This window comes from Rhinolophus sinicus, linkage group LG16 (assembly GCF_036562045.2).
Source record: "Rhinolophus sinicus isolate RSC01 linkage group LG16, ASM3656204v1, whole genome shotgun sequence".
NCBI lineage: Eukaryota > Metazoa > Chordata > Mammalia > Chiroptera > Rhinolophidae > Rhinolophus > Rhinolophus sinicus.
Window position 1 is genome coordinate 29,022,285 of NC_133765.1, and position 21,627 is coordinate 29,043,911.

The following is a 21,627-nucleotide window of genomic DNA, read 5'->3' on the forward strand; positions in this document are numbered from 1 at the left end:
GTATAAAACCGTGGTTAAGAGTTTAGAGCCTGCCACAGACTGTTCTAGTTTAGATCCAGGTTCATTCTTCACAAACTGTGAGTTTGGGCAAGTGGCCTCACCTCCCTGTGCCTCAACCTACTCATCTGTAAAATAGGATAGTAATAGCAAACCCCCCCCACCCCCGCAACTGTTTGGAGATTTACTTTAGGCAGCCAGGCAGGGACCATAGCCCAGTAACCTACATACAAGGCACTGAGGAAGTGTTGGCATGATTAAGGGTAAGAAAATGGGGCTGGGTGACAGTAGGGGCCACCAAGATCATATAGCAGAGCTGGCATCTGAGCCCTGACATGCTGCAGACAAGGGAAAATCTCTCCTCATACTAAATCCAGACCCAAACTAAGTGCATTGTCTTGAAGAATCTTTTCCCAGTGACCAAAGGACTTACCAGGCCTTGGCAACACTGCCTGTGGGAACGAGAGAATCGAAGATTCCTCATTTCTGAATCTCAAAAGTTATCTGAATCCCAATGGATTTAAGATCGGAGAAGGTCTCATTTTCCCTCAAAGAATCCTGAGAGCCCCCTCCCCCATCTGTAACTTCACTATCAGGGACAACTCCACACTTTCTAGTCTGGAGGGATCTAGGGCAGTCGGTTTAGAAAGAGAGGAGCTCATGTCCCCGTGGACCCCCCAACCCCTGTCGACCCCTTAGGTTCTCTACTGCGCATCGAATCGTGATCACCACTAGAAACTGTAACCCCGGCAGCAAAATAATATTCACAAAGGAAGCCGACAAAAATAAGTTTCCATGTAGAAAGCCCCTGGTGAGGGTCTTTCCGCTGCGAGTGCGGTGCGCAGAGAATGCGGGCGAGGGCTGAGGCTCGACCTCTGCAACCCCCACCGCGCCTCTATCAGGGTTGCTAGCAGCGCTGGGGGCGGGTGCTGTCTGGCCGAGAAGAGCAGTGTGTGTGGGGGGGGGGGTTGGGGCGTGTGTCCAGTGTGCTCAAATCCGAAGCCTACAGGTGCCGAGTCAGACCTGAAAGTAGGCAGGTTGGGTTGAATCTGGCCCTCTCGTAAGATTTTGAACCAACCCACCTCCCCAAAACAAAACAATGGCCTTGGACTATTTTTGAATAATGCAGCCGAATTCGATATCAGCTTTATCCAAAACGGCAAACAAGCCTGCTTCTCTGGCCAAATTGGAACTGGAGCTGAATTCAGGAAAAAACGGAAGGAGAAAAACCTTTCCTGGCGTTCCATGCCTCCACTGGGGTCCCCTGCGACATCCCCCGCCCTAGCCCGGGACCTCCGCGGCGAGGCGTCCTATCTCGCGCGTCCCAGCACGCCGCGCTCCTCTGCTCCCAAACCGCGCGCCCCCTCGCTGCCGGCGCCGCTAGGGTTAAAAGTTACCTCTCGGTTTCTTCTGCCTGCAGCCCCCCCCTCCCGGGGCCGGATGATGTAACCCCCCTCCCCAGCCCTCCCCGCCCCCCTCCACCATGTGACACTTTAATTAATAATAGCGCCGTCAGCACAACAAACGCACAACACAAGGAGAAACTTGGTGTCCAGGGGAGGTCCCCGGCGGCTGGAGCGCGGCGGAGGCAGGCGCAGAGGCCGGAGGCAAAGGAGGCGAGGGGCGGCCCGAGAGCGGGGAGGGAACGAGGCGAGCGGTCATGTGCCCGTGCCCCCTGCACCGCGGCCGCGGCCCCCCAGCCGTGTGCGCCTGCAGCGCAGGCCGCCTGGGTCTGCGCTCTTCCGCGGCGCAGCTCACCGCCGCCCGGCTCAAGGCGCTCGGCGACGAGCTGCACCAACGCACCATGTGGCGGCGCCGCGCGCGGAGCCGGAGGGCGCCGGCGCCCGGCGCGCTCCCCACCTACTGGCCCTGGCTGTGCGCGGCCGCGCAGGTGGCGGCGCTGGCGGCCTGGCTGCTCGGCAGGCGGAACTTGTAGGAACGCGGGGCTTCTTGGTGGGGCCGGAGCCGAGACCCAGCCGGAGCGAGCAACAGGTACGCTAGCCAGCCAGCGAGCGCCAGGGCGCGGCAGCTGGGGACTGGAGACGCCAGGCTGGCCAGGGAGCGGGAGAGCGGCAAGTTTGGCTTTCTTCCCTTCCCATCTCCTTCCTCTACTCCCTTCTCTCGCAAGGATCTCCGTGCCCATCCTATCTAGTCCCCATCTCTCCTTCCAAGTGCCAAGCCCACCGTTTCTGTCCCCTTCTCTCCGATTCCTTAAGCGCATCTTGCCATTCCCTCCAAAGGGGTAGCTTTTGGAGGACTTCAGCCTCCATAATCAAGTAAACGCACAAGTAAAAAGTGTGCTTGCTGTGACAACATAGTTACAAGCCACGCCAAATAATTATAATCTATCGCTGTTTCAAGACAAGCCCCCCCATCCTCTTCCAAGCCGCCTGGCGGTCCTAAATCGCCACCGTCTCCATCATCGCCACTCCCCGTTCTAAGTGTCACTTCTCCAGTTTCTGTTCCCTATTCTCCCGCGCCCCGAGCGCATCTCGCGACTTCTCCCCCTCCAGGTTTCTGGCTGGCTCTCTTTCTCCCAAAGGCCCGCGCACTTTACAGTTTTCCTCCGCTCTGCCAACTTCTTCGCTCTTTCTCCAGCGAGGTGTCCCGTTTAAGGATCGTGGCCCACTCTTCACCAGACGGTTGGAACTGAGCTGGAGGAGATGCCCCCTTAGTAGGCTGGGATCTGAAGTTCTTAGGGAAATTCCATGGGGAAGTCTTAATGAAAGGGCATTTATTGAGCTCCTTCTGAGCGTTATGCCCTGTTTAGCGAGGGAATGTTTGAGAGCTTGCAGAATGCTAGGCATTGCTTGGTGGTGGGGGTGGGGAGTGAGTATTGAGCGCCTAGTGTGTTTGGCGCTCCAGTGGGAGTGAGGTACTGAGCACCTACTGTGCTCTAGGCTCTTGGGGTTGGGGAATTATTCAGCCCCAACTGTGTGCCTGGCACTGCGTTAGGCACTTTGAGGGACCAAACGCGTAAGAAATGTCTTTTCAGATCCTGGAATGGAGAGGAGAGCTGCAGAGCATGGGGGTGGAGAGAATCAGGCTGAGTCCACCACAGGCAGGTCTAGGGTGGGAAGGTGAAGGTCGAAGGTGAGAAAGCCAGAGACACCAGGATGCCACGGCCCATGATGCCCCGCGCTCAGGTCGCGTCTGAGCCCCGCCGAGCGCCGACATCCTGGGAAGCTGGCGCGGCGCCCGGAGGCGAGGCCCGAGCGTCTGCGCCCGCGGGGAGAGACGGCAGCCGGAGCGTGGGGGGTGGCAGCGCCCCGGGAGCTGCGGGGGTGCGCAGGGTGTGAGCCGGGAGCGCAGGCGACAGATGTCGCGTGGGCCTGCGCAGCCCGGGCGCTGGCGAAGAGGTGAGCGCTTCGGGGCGCTCCCTGCCCGGCTCCCGGAGGTCCCATGCGGTACTCTCTAGGGAAAGAGGGTCTTCTTCGACCGGTAGAGGCCAGCCTGGGGCTGCCAAATCTTCAGGGGAGGGAACAACATTTTGGACCGGACGCAGGGAGCAGAAAAAGGGAGTCGAGAGAAAGATGCGAAGCCCAAAAGGTGGAATTTGGGAAAAGGAGGGGGGAAAAAAGGTGGAAAGAGAAGGAAAAAAACAAAACCAAACCGGTGGCGAGACAGGGAAAGAAAGCAAGGTCGCGCGCGGGAGCTGGAGAAAAAGCCTAGAGAACAAGTTGCACGATACTAGGAAAGTGGGATAGAAGGAACGATGGGCAGCTAGAAGAATCCAGAAGAAATGAGGAGGCGGGCTTAGGACACGGCTTCCTCTGGTCTTGGGGTGCAGGTTAGGTTTGGGAACGCGTTCTCTTCCCAGGAAAAGGCGGGGATGCTGGGCGCCCCACCCAGGGGGCGGGAACGTCCGGCCAGAGCCCCACTATGTGTGCGCGTCATGGCTGGAGGTGCTCCCGGGACCCCAAGGAGGAGGCTGCCGGCCATGCGACATGTGAGGGGGACGGAGAGGAGTTTCGCTGGTGCGGCGCCGGCAGATAATTGTGGCCGTAGAGTTTGTTTTCCCCTCCTCACTCTGCTTCAGCGCCAGAGTTCTCTGCACTGCGTCCTGACTGCAGGCCACCCCTTCACCACATCCCTGGGTTCTCCACCCGCCCTCTGTGTCTGCTAGGGCGTCCCCAGCAGCCACACCCTCTGGGGTTCTCCCGCCGGGGGTGCCCTGACCTCAGGACGTCCCTCTCAGCTTCCCAACAGCGCCTCCCCTCATTCCCTTAGGACACCGGTAGGATTGTGTACCCCCACCCCCTCCTGTGCTCCATCCAGGGGTTCACCCAGCCTCGGTCCCTAACTCACTGCCTGCTACCTGCAGCGCAGGCCTTTTCTTGTGTTTTTGGCTTAATTGGGGAAACCGGTCTTTCTCCAGCCCCGGTAAGTTATGAGGAAGTGAAAGGAAATCCATGGGGAGAAAGACTTTGCTGAGTTCTGTGTGTGGTCCTCCCCACTGCTCCTACACTGGAGGAGAGATGGGAATGCTTATAGGATACCTTAGGGGGTTCAGAGAGCCCTGAGACAGCCATATAGGACAGACAAGTCTTCTCTGAAACATTAAGGGGGAGCTTAGATGTATGCAGGACAACAGTTTCAGCAATCTTGTTTTGAGCCTCTGCTGTGAGCCAGCAATACTTTTCTCAGAAGTCATCATTAAAGAAACAACAAAACCTGAGGCTCAGTTTTCCCGTATGTACAATGGGGACAATAATAGTACTTAATGCATAGATGTTGCCAAGAGGGTACAATAAACTCATACACAGAAAGCTCTAGAACAGTGCCTGGAGCATTCAAGTGGATAAAATATGAACTAGCATGATTATGACTGTGCATTTCTTTCTTTCCCAAAGTAGACAACATTTTGCCATTGTCATTTGCTGGCAATTCCACACCATTCCTACTTGCCCTTTTGGGAATTAGGGCTAGATGGGCCAGGATAGTAAACCAGTTAAGAGCATGGGTTTAGGGATCAGATGGAAATGGATTTAAGTCCCAGCCCAGGAATTTGCTGGCTGTGTGACCCTGGGTAAGAACCACAACCTCTCTGAGCCTTTTTGTATAAACTGAAGCAGTACTTCTCTCAGGGTTGTTGGAAGGATGATAGGGGAGCATCCATTTAAAGTGCCCAGTGCAGTGCCTGGCACGTAGTTCACTCAACAGAGGATGTTATGAAATGGTTAATGCCATTCTCATTGTTTCAAAGGGGAGACTGAGGCAGAGAGCGTCCACCTGAATCATCCCAAAGGATCAGTGGCAACGTCAGAAATGGAATTGGAGTTTCTGTCTTTGAGGGCCTGCAGCACACAGCCCCGACAGATGACTTGGGAGGTGCAGGGGATGAGAAATACTGGGGAGCAAGCAGAGGGGGCAGTGAGCCCGGAATTCCTACACTGGAGAGATTCCACTTCTGAGAGGGCCTCACTGGGAGGCCGGGGACGCCAAGGGGAGGATGGGTGCGATTTAAGCAGTCACTGTTCTAAGATATGGGAGAGAGGGAACAAAAGATGTTTTATGGTGAGTGCTGGCTCGTGGAGGGAGGCCTGAGAGGGAGGGAGGAAGTATTCCTGGGGATGGGGCGGGGAGGGAGAGAATGGAGCCGAGGAATCTGCCTGAGAGGGGGCTGGGGTGAGAAGAATCTTGCCTTGGGACTAAGAAGGGGAGAAGAGGGGACTCTGCAGGCCCAAGAGGCGACATGGTCAGGGGCAGGGAAGATAATGAGCCAGCAGGAGCCTGCTTTCATGAATTAATGACAGCCTGGCCCACCAGCCAGACACGCTCACTGGTTCTTGGCAGGTACTTTGGGGATGAAGTGGTTAAACCTGGAGGCACATCCCTCAGGCCTCCCTTCCGCCGGCACCCCTGCCAGCATTACTGTTAGAGCTTGAAAGCCTAGGCCAGGCAAGGGAGAGAGCAGAACAACGGAAGGAGACAGCTGTTGGGGAGGAACCCCCGGGAAGGGGCCAGATGTGCAGCCTTCCTGCCACATGGTCCCTGTCTGGAGTCATCTGCGTGCCCAGTGAGAGGCCAGGGCACAAGTGACTGAGCTGTGGGTGTAAAAATAGTCACGCCCGGGATAGTTAAATACAACCCCAAATGTGGACTGGGTGATTTAGCAACTGCACCTCTAGTTTTTGAAAAGTTAGCTTTTCAGACTTGTGTCGGGTAGGGAGGAGTGGAGTGGGGGCTTCTGTTTTCCCTCTGATCATCACCATGTGTGACAGGATTGCCCCACGGTGTCCCTAGCGCCTGGCGACTTGCTTGTCCCATAGTAAGTGTATAATAACTATGTAATGAATACAGGAGGAATCAATCAGAATCTATGCAAGACGGGTACTATTGTTTCCCAAATTCAACATCTTTCACTTATTCACCTAGTAATTATCAAGCGCCTACTGTGCGCAGGGCACTATGGACACAGGAAACACCAAGATAGAGGAGCCCCTGCTCTCAGGAAGCCGACGTTTTAGTTGGAAGAGCCAAGCAACGAAGTCAATAAAGATTGTTTTGGTTACTATTGCAGTGTAACGACTCCAAAACTTAGTGGCTTCAAACAACCACTCGAATATACTCATACATAGGAATTCAGACAGGCAGAGCCGGGGTGAGTCGTCTCTGCTCCAGGCTGGCTGGGGACTGGAATCATGGTGGGGGAATTGTGGGGGAATTGTGGTTTACAGATCTGGCTGTTGATGCTGGATGCCAGCTGGGAATCTACACTCAGCCTCCTCGTGGCCTGGGCTTCCCCACAGCTTGGTTATTAGATTCTGACAATGGCACTCCGAGCTCCAAAATCAAATGTCCTGGGGGAGGGGGTGGGGGCTAGGTGGGAGCTGCTTGGCTTTTTCTGACCAAGCTTCAGAAGTCACTTTGGTTAGAAGCAAGTCACAAAAGCGCCCAGATTCAAGGAGAGTGTAACTAGATGCTGCCCAATGGGGGAGTGGGAAGGTCCTAGAATAACATGTGTGCAGGAGATATTGTGGTGGCCATTTTGGGATTATGCAATCTAATGCGGAGATCATTTCAGAAGATGCCAACGGCGCTGAAGGTCATACACAAAGGTGCTGTAATAGAGAGAGCCTGAGTGACCCCCGACCTGCAGTGGTTAGGAATGCCCACTTTGAACAGGAACCAGGGGACTAGTGTCCTGAATGACAAGGAACCCGCCATGTGAAGACCTGAAAGAAAGGGGTGCTGGGAAGAGAGGCTAGCACGCCCAGTGGCCTGGAGGTGAGACTTTGCACGGTGTGTTTGAGGACGAGAAAAATGAGCAGTGTGGCTAATTCCATATGAACTTGGAGGAGAAGACGTCAGAGAGGTGGGCAGGGGCTAGATCAGGCCACCGTCGGGAGTCTGAGTTTTGTTCCAAGCACAGTGGGAAGTAGGGGCTGGGGAGAAAACCAAGCTCAGAGAGGCTTTTGTAAGGAATGGGATTCACAAGCGCCAACAGTGCACGAAGAGACCCTTTACAAGAGAATTCAATGTGATGCAGTAAAGGGGCTATAACATTCCATCATCATGCATTTGCAAACACGAATTGAGCACCAGCTCAGAGCTAGGCACCAGGATGCAGGGATGCAGAGGCGAAGCAGTCCCAGCCCCTGGCTTCAGACGCCCCTAGACAGAAGCTTCTGGGACGGGAGACCCTAGCTTCTCAGTGGAAATGAACCAGTTCATGGATGCCCGACCCTCAGTGCCCTCAGAAAGCTGTGGGTACTGGCTGGATTTCCATCGCCTAGGCAATTTCACATTTCAACTCAGTATCATCCTCTCTCTCTTTCCTGCCCTAAACTGGTACCCCGCTATTGCGTGGGAGATCTCTGTTTTAGCCCACTTTGGTGAGATGCATCTTTTTATTTTTGCTGGATACGCAGGAAAAGAGAAAGCTCCTTGACCCTCCTGGAGAGAAAACTGGCGGCCCCACGACTGTTGCCATCATTGAACCTTTGCTCCATAGGCCATAAACTAGGGCAAGATGGAATTAAATTGCTTTGGGAAACTCTATGTAATGTTCCTTTGTTTAGAAGGAAAAAAACCCCACCTTTTTCTTGATTTCAAAAAAAAAACATTGCAAGTTCATTATTATCGAATATTTGGAAAATGCTGGTCAAAGAAAATTTTAGTCAATTGTTTTTGTCTCACTACCCATTGTTAACATTTTGATAGATTTCTTTCCATTCTAAAAATGCATCGGTAGATTCTTTGACACGTGGAATCACTTAAACATATTCTGTGTACCCTGACTTTTTCATTCTATCACAGACACTTCTCCACGCCTTACAATATTTTCTCTGACACACTTCTTAGAGGCTGCTTAGTATTTTCATTATTTCACTGCTCCATCATTTACCTTCCCAGTCCGCCCGTTGGACATCTAGATTCTTCCCACTTTGACGAAGACTCTCCTTGTATATAACTCTGGGCACATCACAGATGATTTTCTTAAGAATGCCCACAAGTGGCACTTTGGTATCAAAGCATAGGAAAACATTCTTTTATCATAAAGGTTGTCTAAAGAGTATAAAAGCTTGTCCTAAAGGTCCAGAAGGGCTTTCTAGACAAACATTATCATCTGTTCCCATTTCTCATTCACATCACTGGCCTCTATACATAATGTGGTTATCGGCTTGGCTCTTGAGTTGGCCGTTCCTCTCCTCAGCTAAATTGCGTTGTCTTTTTGTGGAACGTCCTTTGTAGATGGCACCTCTAGCCATTGTTGGAGTGCATAAGAGGGCAGGTGACTCCTTGCATGCTTCAGGGGAAGGCTCCAAGTCACAGTCACGTCACTGAGGGTTTGGAGAGCTTCTCTGCCTGCCTGGCTGTACCTGTCACCATGGGACAGCCACGTACCATGTTCTTCCGATATTCTTGGATCCATCACATGGTACTTAATAAAGACCACAGGACGCAAACATACTGATGAAACTTAGACAAAGTGGCTTCGGATGGGGGGGTCTTCAGAGAGTGGGAATGGATTCAGGGGCAGTGGGATGGATTCAAGACGATGAACCATTTGCAAAGACAGCCCAGATTTAAAATGTTGTAGCCTGCTGGCACACCATTGGGCCTAATTCTTGATCCGGGAAATTTAAATACTGGTAACTTTATTCACCCAGATTTTATGCTGAGGCAGGGACAGCTGGGTAGAAAGTGACATGAACTCTGGAGGCTGGTTGACTTTCAGATCAGGTCTTCATCGGCCATTTCCTGGCTGTGAGACCTCAGGCCTGTCCCTTTACCTTCTGAGCTGTATGCGGCACGTTCCTGATGTTCAGACATTAGTGAAGGAGAGTGTTGTTCTTATTTGGTGTAAAATTCAGTCCATGGGCCCATATTCATAGTATGGTGGGAACTCATAGGGGACTTTTCTGAGCCTTTTGCAGAAGTCAGTTGCTAATTCTGCTTCTCCCACTCGGTGGCTCACCAATAGCCTGCTTAAGCCACTGAATCAGAGCTGGGAGAACCTCCAGGACAGGACTTCCCAACCTGAGTGAGTGACACTGGCCTCCAGGTCCCAAAAGGTGCTGGCCATGTTTATTTGGCCCATCACCGTATCCCAGCACTTGGCCTGGTAACCAGCACAGAGCAGGCATTCACTCATTACTGAGTGAATGAATGGATGGATGGATGAATTTCAGGAGGCTTCAGGATTTGGGAACCCTTAGAAATTACACATAAAATTGTCTGATTTCACACTCCTCTTCTTCCCCCCACTTGAGAGAGAAACCATGGCTTTCATCTGATTCTCAAAAGACCTATGACCCAAAAGGTCACTGTTCTAGAAACACAATCAGAGCTGCACAGGACTTTAGAGACTACCTAACTCAACTCCCTTACCTTAGAGATGGGGAAACCGAGGCACAGAGTTAGCTACTGAAGGTTAAGATGAGGTGGGCTTACATGCCAGCTGACTCTGAGTTTGTAGGCAAAAATGGAAACCTGGTGGTCTCCCAGCTGAATCTGGCCTGCAGTTGAATTTTTTTCACCTTGCATGTTTTTTCCCCCTCAACATTTAAACATCAGGCACCTTCACAGTGCCAATTCTTTATGTAGAAGCCCGTATTTCTAGTTTTTCTTGGGCAAATGGAAACATCTGAGAACACCGAGTCTGTATTTCCACATGGCAGCAAAAGGCTGGAGATGAGCCTCCCCTTTAGATGGGACACAAACTCTCCAGTGACCCCGTCCTCTCCTGGGAGCACTTTACTGGACCCCATACATTTAAATTTGTGACCCCTGATTTAGAGGACCCCTTGCCAGACATCCCTTGATGCACACCCACACACGTATCCTATTTTAAATAAATGAGATCATACTATTCATGCTGTTTGATAATCTGCTTTCCCCCCAATAAAAAACAGGTTGCTGAGCTCTTCCCATGTCAACAAAGAAAGGTTTTCATCATTCTTTTTAATGGCTGCAAGGTGTTCCATTGTTGGATGGACCACGAGTTACTTATTTGTCCATCTCTCCAGGGACATCTATGCTGTTTCCCATTTTCTGATAGTGTAAACGAGGTGTAGTGACCATTCTTGTTTGGATAACTTTGCAAAAGCAGTGACGTTCTTTAGAGGTGAAATTGTTGGGTCAAAGAATGGGCATTGGTGATAGTACATATGGCAAGATTACTTTAAGAAGTTTTTGCCCATTTGATCTGGTGTAGATTCTGTGCTGAGCTAATGCCTCCCATCTCTCAGTGCTTAGCTTTCTGGAAGTCAAGTGAGTTTGGCATTTAAGGCATTTGGCATTTGCCATAACCTCATCGTGGGTGGGAGGTAGGAGTCTGGTCTCTCTCCACAGATTTTACATAATTAATAACTACTTACTGATAGCATTGATAACTATTCAGGTAGCAGGGGGCTGGGCAGAGGGGGGCAAATACTTTTTCCAGGAGCTGCCAAATGGCCTCTTCCTTTTTCACACGCCCAAAACTTAGCTTTCTGCTCTTTCAGCCCCCTCACCAGTCTTGTCAGATCCAGCTTTCTTACTGGGCAGCATGAGCTCCACGGATGGAGATGTAAGACGTGACACAGACCAGAGTAATCTTCTCTCTAGGAAGGTTCTCGTGGAGAGCTTTGTCCGCAGGGGTCCTAGGTACTACGTATGCTCAACAACCGCTGGTACCATCTGAACTCCGTGGGCAAAATCAACCCATTGAAACCAAGATGGAAGAGTGGGGAAGTTGCCACCATTCTTCACATACTCACTTGTTCACTCTTGTTCAACGTGTTGAATTGAAGACCTACTATGTGCGGGCATTGTGCTGGGCCCCAGGGACTTAATGATAGGGTGGGGGGGGGATGTGGTGTCTGCAGATGCACAGAAAATATTTTGGGAGGCTTAGGGCAGAGTGAAGGGGGCTTTCCTTTTACTTCTATAGCCTTTTCTGTTTGAGTTTGTAACTTACCACATGTGGAAATAGCAAGAGCAAAAACACATACTTTTTTTTTTCAATGAAAAATTGTGGCCCCTTAGTGTGGCTCCAAAAGTCCTCACTCTTCTCAGATGGAGGGAAAAGGGCGTGAGCCTCCCCTGCTTTATCTAATGTGGCAACGGAGTTCACAGGCCACAGCTTTCTGCCTTCAGCAGCCCAGGGCGGAAGCACCTCCACGTTTCACCTTCTTCCCCTCGGCCCGCCTGCCCTCTCCACGTTGTGGTGAAAAGTGGAAATAGGGACTTTTTTTAAAGGTGTTTCATGAATCATTTCTGTTGTGAGCTTTGGTTGTGCGTCAGCATTCGAGAAAGTTCTATAGGAGCCAACTTTGAGGAAAAAATATCCAGGGGCAGGACAGTGGCTCATGGCGGGGGCGGGGTGGACTCAATGTTTTAAATGGTACAATTACTACTTGCTCCTTGCAAAAACCAAAACAAAACATAAACAATACAGAAGTAAGTATATAAAGTAAAGCATTGCAAGGGCCCTTTTCCTCTGTCCCCAAAGCCACTACCTTGGTAACTTATAGTCTGGAGTATATAAAGCAATAACAATAATAATAACAACAAAGGCAGACCTTACTATGTGCCAGACTTCTAAGTGCGTCACATACGTTAATACTTTTACTCCTTACATCAACACAATGAGATTTGCTGTTACTCTCTCCCCTTTTCCATAAAAGGAAAGTGAGGCCCAGAGAGGTTAAATAACTAGCTCAAAGTCACACAGCTCTTATGGGTCTGAGTCAAGATTCCAGCTCATGAGTGAGGCTCCAAAGTCTGCTATTAACCATTACACTATAGCCTCTCTGCCACACCTTTTTATATGGAGATACACACATGTATTCATTAATGGGAAAATGATCTGGGACCATGCTATTTAGCTATTTGCTCATTTCAATTAAGAATCATAGCCATCTTTCTGTCTCAGCATGGTTAGATTGACCTCTTTCTAATATGCATGTAGCTTAACTGTTAATCCAGTCTCCAATTGATGTTTGCTGCTGTTATAAATAAAGGTGGAAGGAAAACCCTTGAGCACTTTTATGTCACTACTTCTGTGGGTTAGATCCCCAGCTTAGGGTGTCCTATTTAAGATCCCCCAAGTGTGTGCACAGGCCCACTTTCTAGTGTGGGGCTGGGCACGGGGCACACACACTCAGTGCTGTGCAACGGTGTACTTCTGACGTGCGTGTTTCACTATAGACACCAACCTGTAACCAACACAACATGGCGTGGGAATTCATCCATTTAGCAACCCTGGGAAACCCTTAGAAAGAGTCATAGACTCAGTGATTTACAGGTAGGAAAAGTGACAATCAGTTGCTGGACCTACCTAGTTTTGCAAGAAAATGCCATTCCTTTTGTGGACGCAGTCCGTCACAGCTTGAAACATACAGTCTCTCTCACCTCTCCTGATGCCGTCATTTTCCTTTCATCATCTGCATTCAGCTCCCAGACAGACACAACCTTACTGTGTGACGTCGCTGACTAGGATCCTTGAAACTATCAGCTAAAGTAGATGATGGGGTCCAGGGTTGCTCATGTAGAAAGTGGGGCCCGCATTTATGCTTCACCTCTTTCGCGTAGTCACACGTATTGCTCAGGGTCCAAGTGAGGCAGAGAGCACCCCCAAACTGAGTAATCAGAGATTCAGTAAGGGTTGGATGACAAAGTGTGGGCAGGGTTCAGGAAACCAATGGGGGACAATGCAGTACCAGGGGGCTGACAACACCCCTGACCTGCAGGGCTGAGACGAGGGAATAAGACCTGGAGCTTGGAGAGGGGCAGGGAGCTGAAGCAGAGAGCCGCCTGGCAGGCACTGGGGTCAGTCTGTGGCCCCTATCTTGCTGTCCCATGAAGGCCTTCTGTTGAGAGCTGGCAGGAAGCCAGAGACCCCGGTCGCCTGTTGGTGCAGCTCCTACACGTCAACATCCTGGACTTTTTCCAACGTGGAGGAAACACAGGGATTCCTCTCCCACTTTCTCTTGTGCACCACTCGGCTTGCCTTACTTACACGGCAGTTCTTACACCACCTGCTTTGGCGCGATGTGTGAAGTGCTTTTATCTCCTCTGCTAACTTGCAGCCCTTGCTAATTCTCTAACTCATCTGTCCCCAGGGCTCACCAAGCTCCCACTGGGTCCCTGACCTAGGAGTGGTGTCTCACGCCTCCTGCCTTTCCTCATCCTGTTTGTTCTCCCTTCCTCCCCCATCCCCCTTCCCTCTTCTTTCCTCTTCTCCTGTTCCTCCTCCTCATCCTCTTCCTTCTCCTGGGCTCCCTCCCCTCCTCCACCTTCTTCTGATGTAATCCACCTACCCTAAAACCCACCCTTTAAGTGTAACAAGTCAATGGTTTGTATTATATTCACAGAGTCGTACAACCATCTCCACAATCAATTTTAGAACATTTTTGTTTCCCCGACAGAAACTGTACCTGTTAGCAGTCAGTCCTTCCCATTTCCCCAGCCCTGGGCAACCACTGGTCTACTTTCTGTCTCTAAAGATTTGTCTCCTACGGACATTTAAGTGGACTCATACAATATTTGTCCTTTCATGTCTGGTTTCCTCTTAGCATGATGTCTTCATGGTTTATGTGTGTTGTAGCATGTGTCAGTACTTCCCTTCCTTTTCATGACAGAATAATATTCCATTGCATGGAAATACCTCACTGTATTTATCCATTTATCAGCGGATGGATACTTAGGTTGTTTCCACTTTTTGGCTACAATGACTAATGCTCCTTCGGACATTTGTGTACAACTTTTTTGGGTGGATGTATGTTTTTGAGTCTCTAGGATATGTACCGTTTTTCCCTGCCCTGCCTAGAGCCCCTCGTCTTATCCTGACCAAGCCTGGCGTCCTCGGCAGGGGTCTGCCTCTTTCCTTTAGGAGCTTTCTCTGACTCTCCCTCTCCCTCATGAGCTCCCTCTCCTCTGGGCTCCAATGACCCATGTTTATCCAGATTGTATGACCTTCACATGACCCTGTCATTTCGGTGACTTCCCATCTCTCCCTGTTGGCTTCTTGAGTCCCTCAAAGGCTAGAACTATGTCCTTGGATCTGTAACACTTAGTGTGGTGCTTGGCAATGGATGAATTGATGAATGAATGAATGAATGAATGAATGAACAAGAGCAGAGACTGTCTTACAAGTCTGCCTTCAATATGGATCTATGAAATGAATAGGTGAAGACCCTGTTCCTGATTTGGAAGAGCATAAAGGTAGCGTGGCAATGCAGTCTCCTTTTGAATCTTAGAAGCTGCCTGTGTAAACATCTAAGTCTGAAAACAGAGAGGGGTGTGTGCGTGCGCACAGATGTATGTTTAGGGAAGGCTGCTATGCGGGCAGAGCTTTGCGGGGAGCACAAAGACTAGCTTTGGGGGGAACGTTTCCTCCAAAACCTCAGCTTTGTATCTAGCAGCTCTCCCCATCCCCCTCCACCTCCCGACACACAGGCTGGCTGTGCAGAAGCCCAAGGCACTGACGTCATCCCCAGTGGCTGTGTGCACGTGCCTACTGACCGAAATACAAATCTTTATTTCTGCAGGTTGGTGAAAACCCTGTGTCCTTGGAGAAAGCTGGTTCCCATTTTCCTGAGGGGGAGCCCAGAGCTTGAAAGGCCGCGTTGGCACTTCGAGAAGGAAGTGGAGAATAAAGACAGTGCCTGGGGCACTAGAAGCATCGCGGAATGGGACTGGGGACGCCCTTTGGATATCCAGCTGCAGAAACAGACACCCCAATGCTATTTACATACAGCTCTCTCTATATATAAAAAAAGAAAATATGAATATTACTATTCAGTGCATGCCTGTCGAGGACGTGGTCCCCTCCCTTCTCTGCACCTTCCCATGTGAACTCTGATACTCTTTCATGTCTGGGGCACCGGAAGAGAGATGCCTACTGTGTACCGAGAAAATTTGCAAAGACTGGTGGGAATTAGCCTGAGTCAACCAACCACCTGGGGAGGGATGCTGGTGGAGTGAGAGGTGACATTGCAAAAGGCAAAATAAGAAAGAAAAGTGGGGAGGATTCGAGGCCAGTTGGTAGGGGCCGTCTGGGATACCTCCATTTCCAAGTCTTGACAAGTCCCAGCCTCTCTATACCTACCTAGATAGCTAGTCCCACTGTCACATCAAGACAAATGGGATTTTTTTTTTCCTGCCAATCTGGTGTCTCCGGTGCTTCCCTTAAATTTTGCTGGTGCTAAATGTGTTCTTGCTGGGTGCTGCCGTGATATTCTGTTGCCAGACAGGGGACAAGAGAGATTTATATTTTGCTGTTTCAGATTCATTTTTTAAAGGGATGAGGGAAAAGTGCCACTTGAGAGTCTCTTCTCTTTCTCTGTGGGAATGAATATCCAGAGGCATTTTGGAGCAAGCCTTCGGGGTCTGGGAGGGAGAAAGGAAGGGGTTGGCATTGAGTGGCATGCTGGTTACGAAGTGGAAAGCTGACCTCATATGTGACTTGTTTGCTGTCTCCTCCACCCCAGAAAAAGTATCCTGGGAGTTCAGCCCACAGCCTCCCTCACTCCCCAAGGGGATTTCAGGGCTTAGGTTTTATGGATTAAAGAGCCAAGAAATGGCTACGTTCTGGTCAAGGGTAATTTATAAGCAAGGGATGTTGGGGGAGGGAGCGGGTCATTTAAATGAAATGCACCAGCATCTCCCTGACTGACAGAGGGTCTGATTCCCGCTGCCCCCCCCCACCCCCCATAAGCTCCTATTTTCAGAAGTTTCTAGAAGGGCTAAAAAAAGATGTGTGCTGGACCGAGACTTGGCTGCAAAGACTCTTCAGGGAACAATGATTATTTTTTGCTTTCATTTTAAAAAGTCCAACAAAAACAGGTATTATTCCTCTGTGCAGGGTATCACACACTGATGTTTTCAAAGCTGAGATGGTGAGGCGCCTGGCTGCAGTTTCAGTCATTCTACAAGGCTGGATTTGTAGGTCACCACCCAGTACGTATAGACACGGTGTCCACTGGGCTGGTTAGCAGACACCCTTCCAGTTCTAAGAAGTTGGCAGAGGGAGCAGCCGTTAAGGTCGACATGGGGCTGCATGAGAATAATTCCCCATAGGCTTTGCTGAAAATGACCAGGCCCTTTAGAATGCAGGACCTTTCACAGCGCTGCTGCAAGCTGGGAGCTGTCTTTCTTTAAAAAACAAAAAATAAAAAAAATCCGTGCCCAATGTTTTCCTAAACAGCCCTTTAAAGAAAAATGCAACCCAAATGGCTAAAGGTGAGGGCAGCTCCCACCCCCAACCCCCACACAGCCTGGAACTTAGCAAAGCGAAAAGGAAAGCTTGTTTATGGAGAATTTGTTTTATTTCATTGCTGGAGCCCTCCCTGCAGTTATGTTTACAGGGAATGGGTGTGTAGGCAAGGTCTTCAGGGAGCAGCAGGTGACATCCCCACCAAGCTGCGAACTTAGAGAAGGCAACAGTAATTAGAATGATATGAAAGATACTCTCTGCTTTTACTTAGACACCAGAGTCTTTCCAGCTCACCCCATTTGGGGGAGGGGCTTTCCATTATTATCGTTGTATGTAATCACAGCTGTTTGCTGCTTTTAAGGCTGCACCTTCAAGACAGGTGGGGACATGCTGACCACGTAGACACAGAAGTAAGCGGAAAGGTCAGAGAATCCCTTTTTCAACCCTGATTTGCCTATTAGCTCACGACAGTTCCGCTGGAGGATCCAAACTCCAAATGCTGGGGTTGGTGTTTTGGGCAATTTTGATTTCAATGAAGCCACACTGCTGAGAGAACTGGGCACCCATGACCTTCTCATGGAGCTTTGCAGCCAAGTCCCTTGTACATATTCTCTTGTATTATTAGAAACCGTGTATTTATCTAATCCTGGTTTTTCTTGCACATCATTAATTTGAGTGCACTTCTCGACTGCCCCGATTTTTGACACGGGGTTGTTTTTAATGCTTGTTTTTATATGAGATTTGACTTCTTGATGGACATTTGTATTAGGAAATTGACGCATGATATATATGTATATGTTACCTTCACTGTCTCTCCTGTTGCATTACTTGGATTGCATGAGATAGTGGGGTGGTGGTTTTCTTTTAAAAATATTTCCACAGTGTGCAAAGTGCTGGCACCAGTTCTCCCTCTCCCCCCATCCCTTTTCTCCGGCTGCCAAGGAGTCATTGATTTTGATTAGTTTCACTGCAGAGCGTCTGTGAAGAGAGAGAAAGAGAGGGAGGGAGGCTTTGAAATAAATTTTAAAAAAGACCTCATATCGGGTTTCAGCAGACAGTGTGTGTGTGTGTGTGTGTGTGTGTGTGTGTGTGTGTGTGTGTGTGCCTGCGCAAAGCAGAGGGAGGCCTCTGAGATCATTGTTTAGGTAGCTTACTGCATAATGAGGTGAGGAGCAAATGGAAGGGTCTCCTCCTTCCTGACCAGTGCTGGAGCTTCTCAGAGGGTGGGGGTCCAGGAGCCATTGGGATTGCAGTCTCCTGGGAGGTCCACATTCCAAAGTAGCTCCATTCCCTTTTGGAAGCTTCTCGCCTCTACCCCATCTTCCACAATGAAATAAGTTCTCTTTTCTCCTTTTCATATTTGGGGTTCCATGTCATATTCCATTTGGCATAGATGTAGCTTGAGTAACAGGTTTCTTGGGGGGAGTCTATTCACCTCTTTGGCTGCTGTCCATGGTCCTGGGCCATGAGCGTCTCTGAGAAGCGATCCCTATTTTTTCCGCTTTCATTGCGATCCTGGAGACTTTTCAGTTCTTCCAGTGGTCTCATTTAAAAATTCTTTTCTATGTTGGTGACAAATGGTGATTTAAACAATACTGTCACAGAACAATGGAGCTGTGACTTCGATTTCACAATTTACGTATCTGATCTCATGTGCTCCTAGCTCTATTATATCATGTTTCTGACAGTGACAAAATATCACTTCCCCTTGCTGGGAAATTGGGAGAGTCCTCTGATCCTACACAAGTATGTTTTGGGGACACTGGTTTGCCATTGTGGACTTTTTGAGTGTCCACCTGGATTAGCTGCAGTGACCAGCACACGGGTTTTCTCCTGTGCTGATACCAATTCCTCTTCTGAATGTTCCCTTAAGTCCACCTGGGCCAATCAGAGGGTCAGAAGCTTTGGGGGTTGGGGGGAGAGGGGGGCAGGCTAGACACTAGTCCCATGGGAGCTGACCGAAAGAGGAAGTTGATGTTAAAGTGTCATTTTAAAGCATAACACAGAACGTTTATTTTTGACATTTTAATCCGTTCATTCAACACCTATTTATGGAGCACCTACAATGTGCCAGGTTGTAGAATCCCATCTGGGAAGAGACTTACTTATTAATTGTGACAGGGCAGCCCTGCTTGGAACAAAGGATGCTACATGTCCCTTCTCAGTCTGGTTCACAGTTTTTAACAGATTTGTCAGGTCATTGCTGTGACCCCAAGCCTTGCTGGCAGATTGTTCTATAGTATTTATATTTCCCGAGCGCCACACTATCATGAAAGCAATTAAAGAGACTACAATCTCAACTCATTTCCAGCACGAAGAGACTGGTTCTGGCTGCTTCACACAGTAACGAGAGCTGCCGTGTATGGATTGCTCACTGCTCCCAAGCACTTCACTAGTGTTTTGTACATTTCCCTCAGTTATTCCTCACCCCTACTCTGGAAGATGGTATTGTTGATTCCCATTTTACAGTTGAGGAAGCTGAGGCTCAGAGAGGTTATGCAGCTTAGCCTAAGGCCACACAAGGAGTGAAGTGGCTGAGCCAAGATTTGGACTCAGGTCTGTATGATCCCCTAAGCCCACGAGCTGACTGTCCTGTTAGGCTGGCTTCCTTCTTGAGCTGGTCCCAAGGCATTGCTAGCTGGTTCAAGGGCAAGCCCAAGCCAGGGGCCCAGCCTGATTTAGGGTTATTGTGTGTTGTGTTTGGGGACACTGCAGGGCAGGCCAGATGGTTTACTTGGGGTTTTATGTATTTGTCCCCAGCCCTTCGTGTTCCTGATTTCTACAAGATCCCTGGGAGGTGCATCTGATTTGCAAACAGGGCCTATTTGCTGACTTCCTAGGACATGGGAAGCTTTTCTTACCTCCTTCCTGTCCCCTCTCCCACCTGAACCCTCAAGTTCTCCCCAAGATCTTTTGCACTATGAGCGCCCAGGAGCCTGTGTGTGTATGGGGTGGGGATGGTTGTGGGGTATTTGGAATCTCGGTGAGGCCTCTGGCTCAGCTGGAGAGGCAATAAGCTTGGGGACATTCCGTTCTGGGTTCTGACCTTGCTGGTTCGTTTGCTCTTTTGTAAGAGGAATTTCATACCTTGGAGATGCTTTGTACATATTTGTAATGACTTTATTAAAAAACTGGTTGTGCGCTTCCAGCCAAAGACCTTTGTGTTTTCATTTTTGTGGAAGGTTGGTCCCCAAAGACTATAGGGGGACCTAGCTGTACACCTCAACCTTCTCTGGGGCTGAAGGCCACAAACTCACCTTCCTTCTTTGTCTCATGTTTCTGAGAACCACCCCCAAAGGGAGGGTTGGCATAAATAGCACCCTTGGACTGGGCAACATGTTGGGGGAACTTACCAAACAGTTCAAGGTCAGTGCACAAAACCGTCACTTAGGTATGTCATCATGTAGGGAAGCTAATGAGCCTACAGACTGATGTCTCCAACTATAGGCAGATGGTCACTCTGGTGCGGTACTTTCACCTGCATTTACCTGGTCTGAGACGTACCAAAAGACCAAGTTCTAGAATCTTCCTAAGAATAGTGGGTTGAGGACAGGTTGTTTTTCTAGAGACTAGATCCTGTCTTTTTCTTTGGTGATCCTCCCCTCCCCCACTCAGTCCACGTGACTGAGAGCAGCTGACTCCATCCTCCCACCCACCTCTGTCCCCACCTCCTGGGCTCAACACCTGACCCAGGCCTGGCCAGCGTTCCAAGTCCCAAAGGCTAAAGTGACTAGTCAGCCTCGGACTCCTGCTGGAGATTTGGGGAAGCAGAACCTTTCTTTGCTGGGCTTGGGAAGATGGTTGAACATAAGGAGAAACTACTGGAGGCCATCGTACTGGAAAGCCATGATTCCAATATCATCACTGGAGCCCCTGAATCCAGTGGTACCTGAAACCCATACTGTTACATGAACCAAATCAAGTCCTTCTTTCATTTAAGCCATAATTGAGTTGGTTTTCAAGTAACTGCAACTTGAAAGTTGTGCCTGATGATGTTTTTGTGATGGCTTCATAATACTGCCCTGAGAGGCAGGACATGTCACCGAGAGCTGTTACAGTTGGCCTTTGAACAACACAGGTTTGAACTGCACGGGTCCATTTCTACGCATGTATTTTCAGTAAGTACGGTAACTGTATTTTCTCTCCCTTTTGGTTTTTCTCAACATTTTCTTTCCTCTGGCTTACCTTAATGTAAGAACATAGTATATAATACATATAACATACAAAATGTGTTAATCAACTATTTATGTTATCTGTAAGGCTTCCGGTCAATAGTGGGCTATTTAGTAGTAGTAGTAAAGTTTTGGGGGGAGTCAAGTTATATATGGATTTTCGACTGCACAGGGGGTTGGCACCCCTTCACCTCTGTGTTGTTCAAGGGTCAACTGTAATTTACATTTAAAATATCCATCATAATCTCTGAGGCCTGGAAAACCCTTCTTAAATCAGCCTATACATTTGGGTCCACAAAACCTATAGTGAACCACTGTAGTGGGCACTGTAGGTGCCACACCCAGATCCCTTCAGATCCCTTTTACCAGTTCTGTGTTTCATGCAGCACCCTGTGTGCTCTGTGGCATGACACCGTCAGAGGCCTGGGGCCTCATCAACAGAGAGCCTGAGAGCTCCCCTCTACCAATCAACCCATAGCCAAGGACAGACAGTGTGGAGAAGAAAAACCTCAGGGTGGGACAAACTCTGAGGTGTAACGGATGCTCCGGAGCCCCCCGTGGGACCCAGATGAGCTGCAATTTCTCAGAAAGGCGCCCTGTTGTTTAGCCCGTCCCCCTTCCTTCTCCTGTTCCACTCATTCCCTTGCTGGTTTCTCCTGGGAGCACTTCCTTAAAAATCACGTGCCACTCGGCGGGATCTGCTTTGGGCAAAAGCCAACATCAGCTATCCACCTAGGGCATGAAATGCTCCTTTGCATTGTCTCCTAAACAACCTGGCCTCAAGGGGCGACGGGAGACGCAAGACCACAA

General features: G+C 49.6%; 2 protein-coding genes across 2 annotated transcripts in view; one reads left to right on the plus strand and one right to left on the minus strand.

The window, feature by feature from the left end:
• The first annotated feature begins 1,518 nt into the window (after positions 1-1,518).
• HRK (harakiri, BCL2 interacting protein) lies at positions 1,519-19,793 on the plus strand. Its single transcript, XM_074321101.1, has 2 exons — positions 1,519-1,989; positions 14,979-19,793. The coding sequence occupies exon 1, from the start codon at positions 1,658-1,660 to the stop codon at positions 1,931-1,933; it is 276 nt and encodes a 91-aa protein (XP_074177202.1). The 5' UTR covers positions 1,519-1,657; the 3' UTR covers positions 1,934-1,989; positions 14,979-19,793.
• The window catches only part of RNFT2 (ring finger protein, transmembrane 2), a 67,666-nt gene continuing 63,542 nt past the window's right edge, over positions 17,504-21,627 (minus strand). The window contains exon 12 of the mRNA XM_019734103.2: positions 17,504-17,623. Within this exon, the coding sequence (XP_019589662.2) occupies positions 17,591-17,623 (33 nt within the window). The 3' untranslated portion in view covers positions 17,504-17,590. The remainder of the gene's footprint in view (positions 17,624-21,627) is intronic.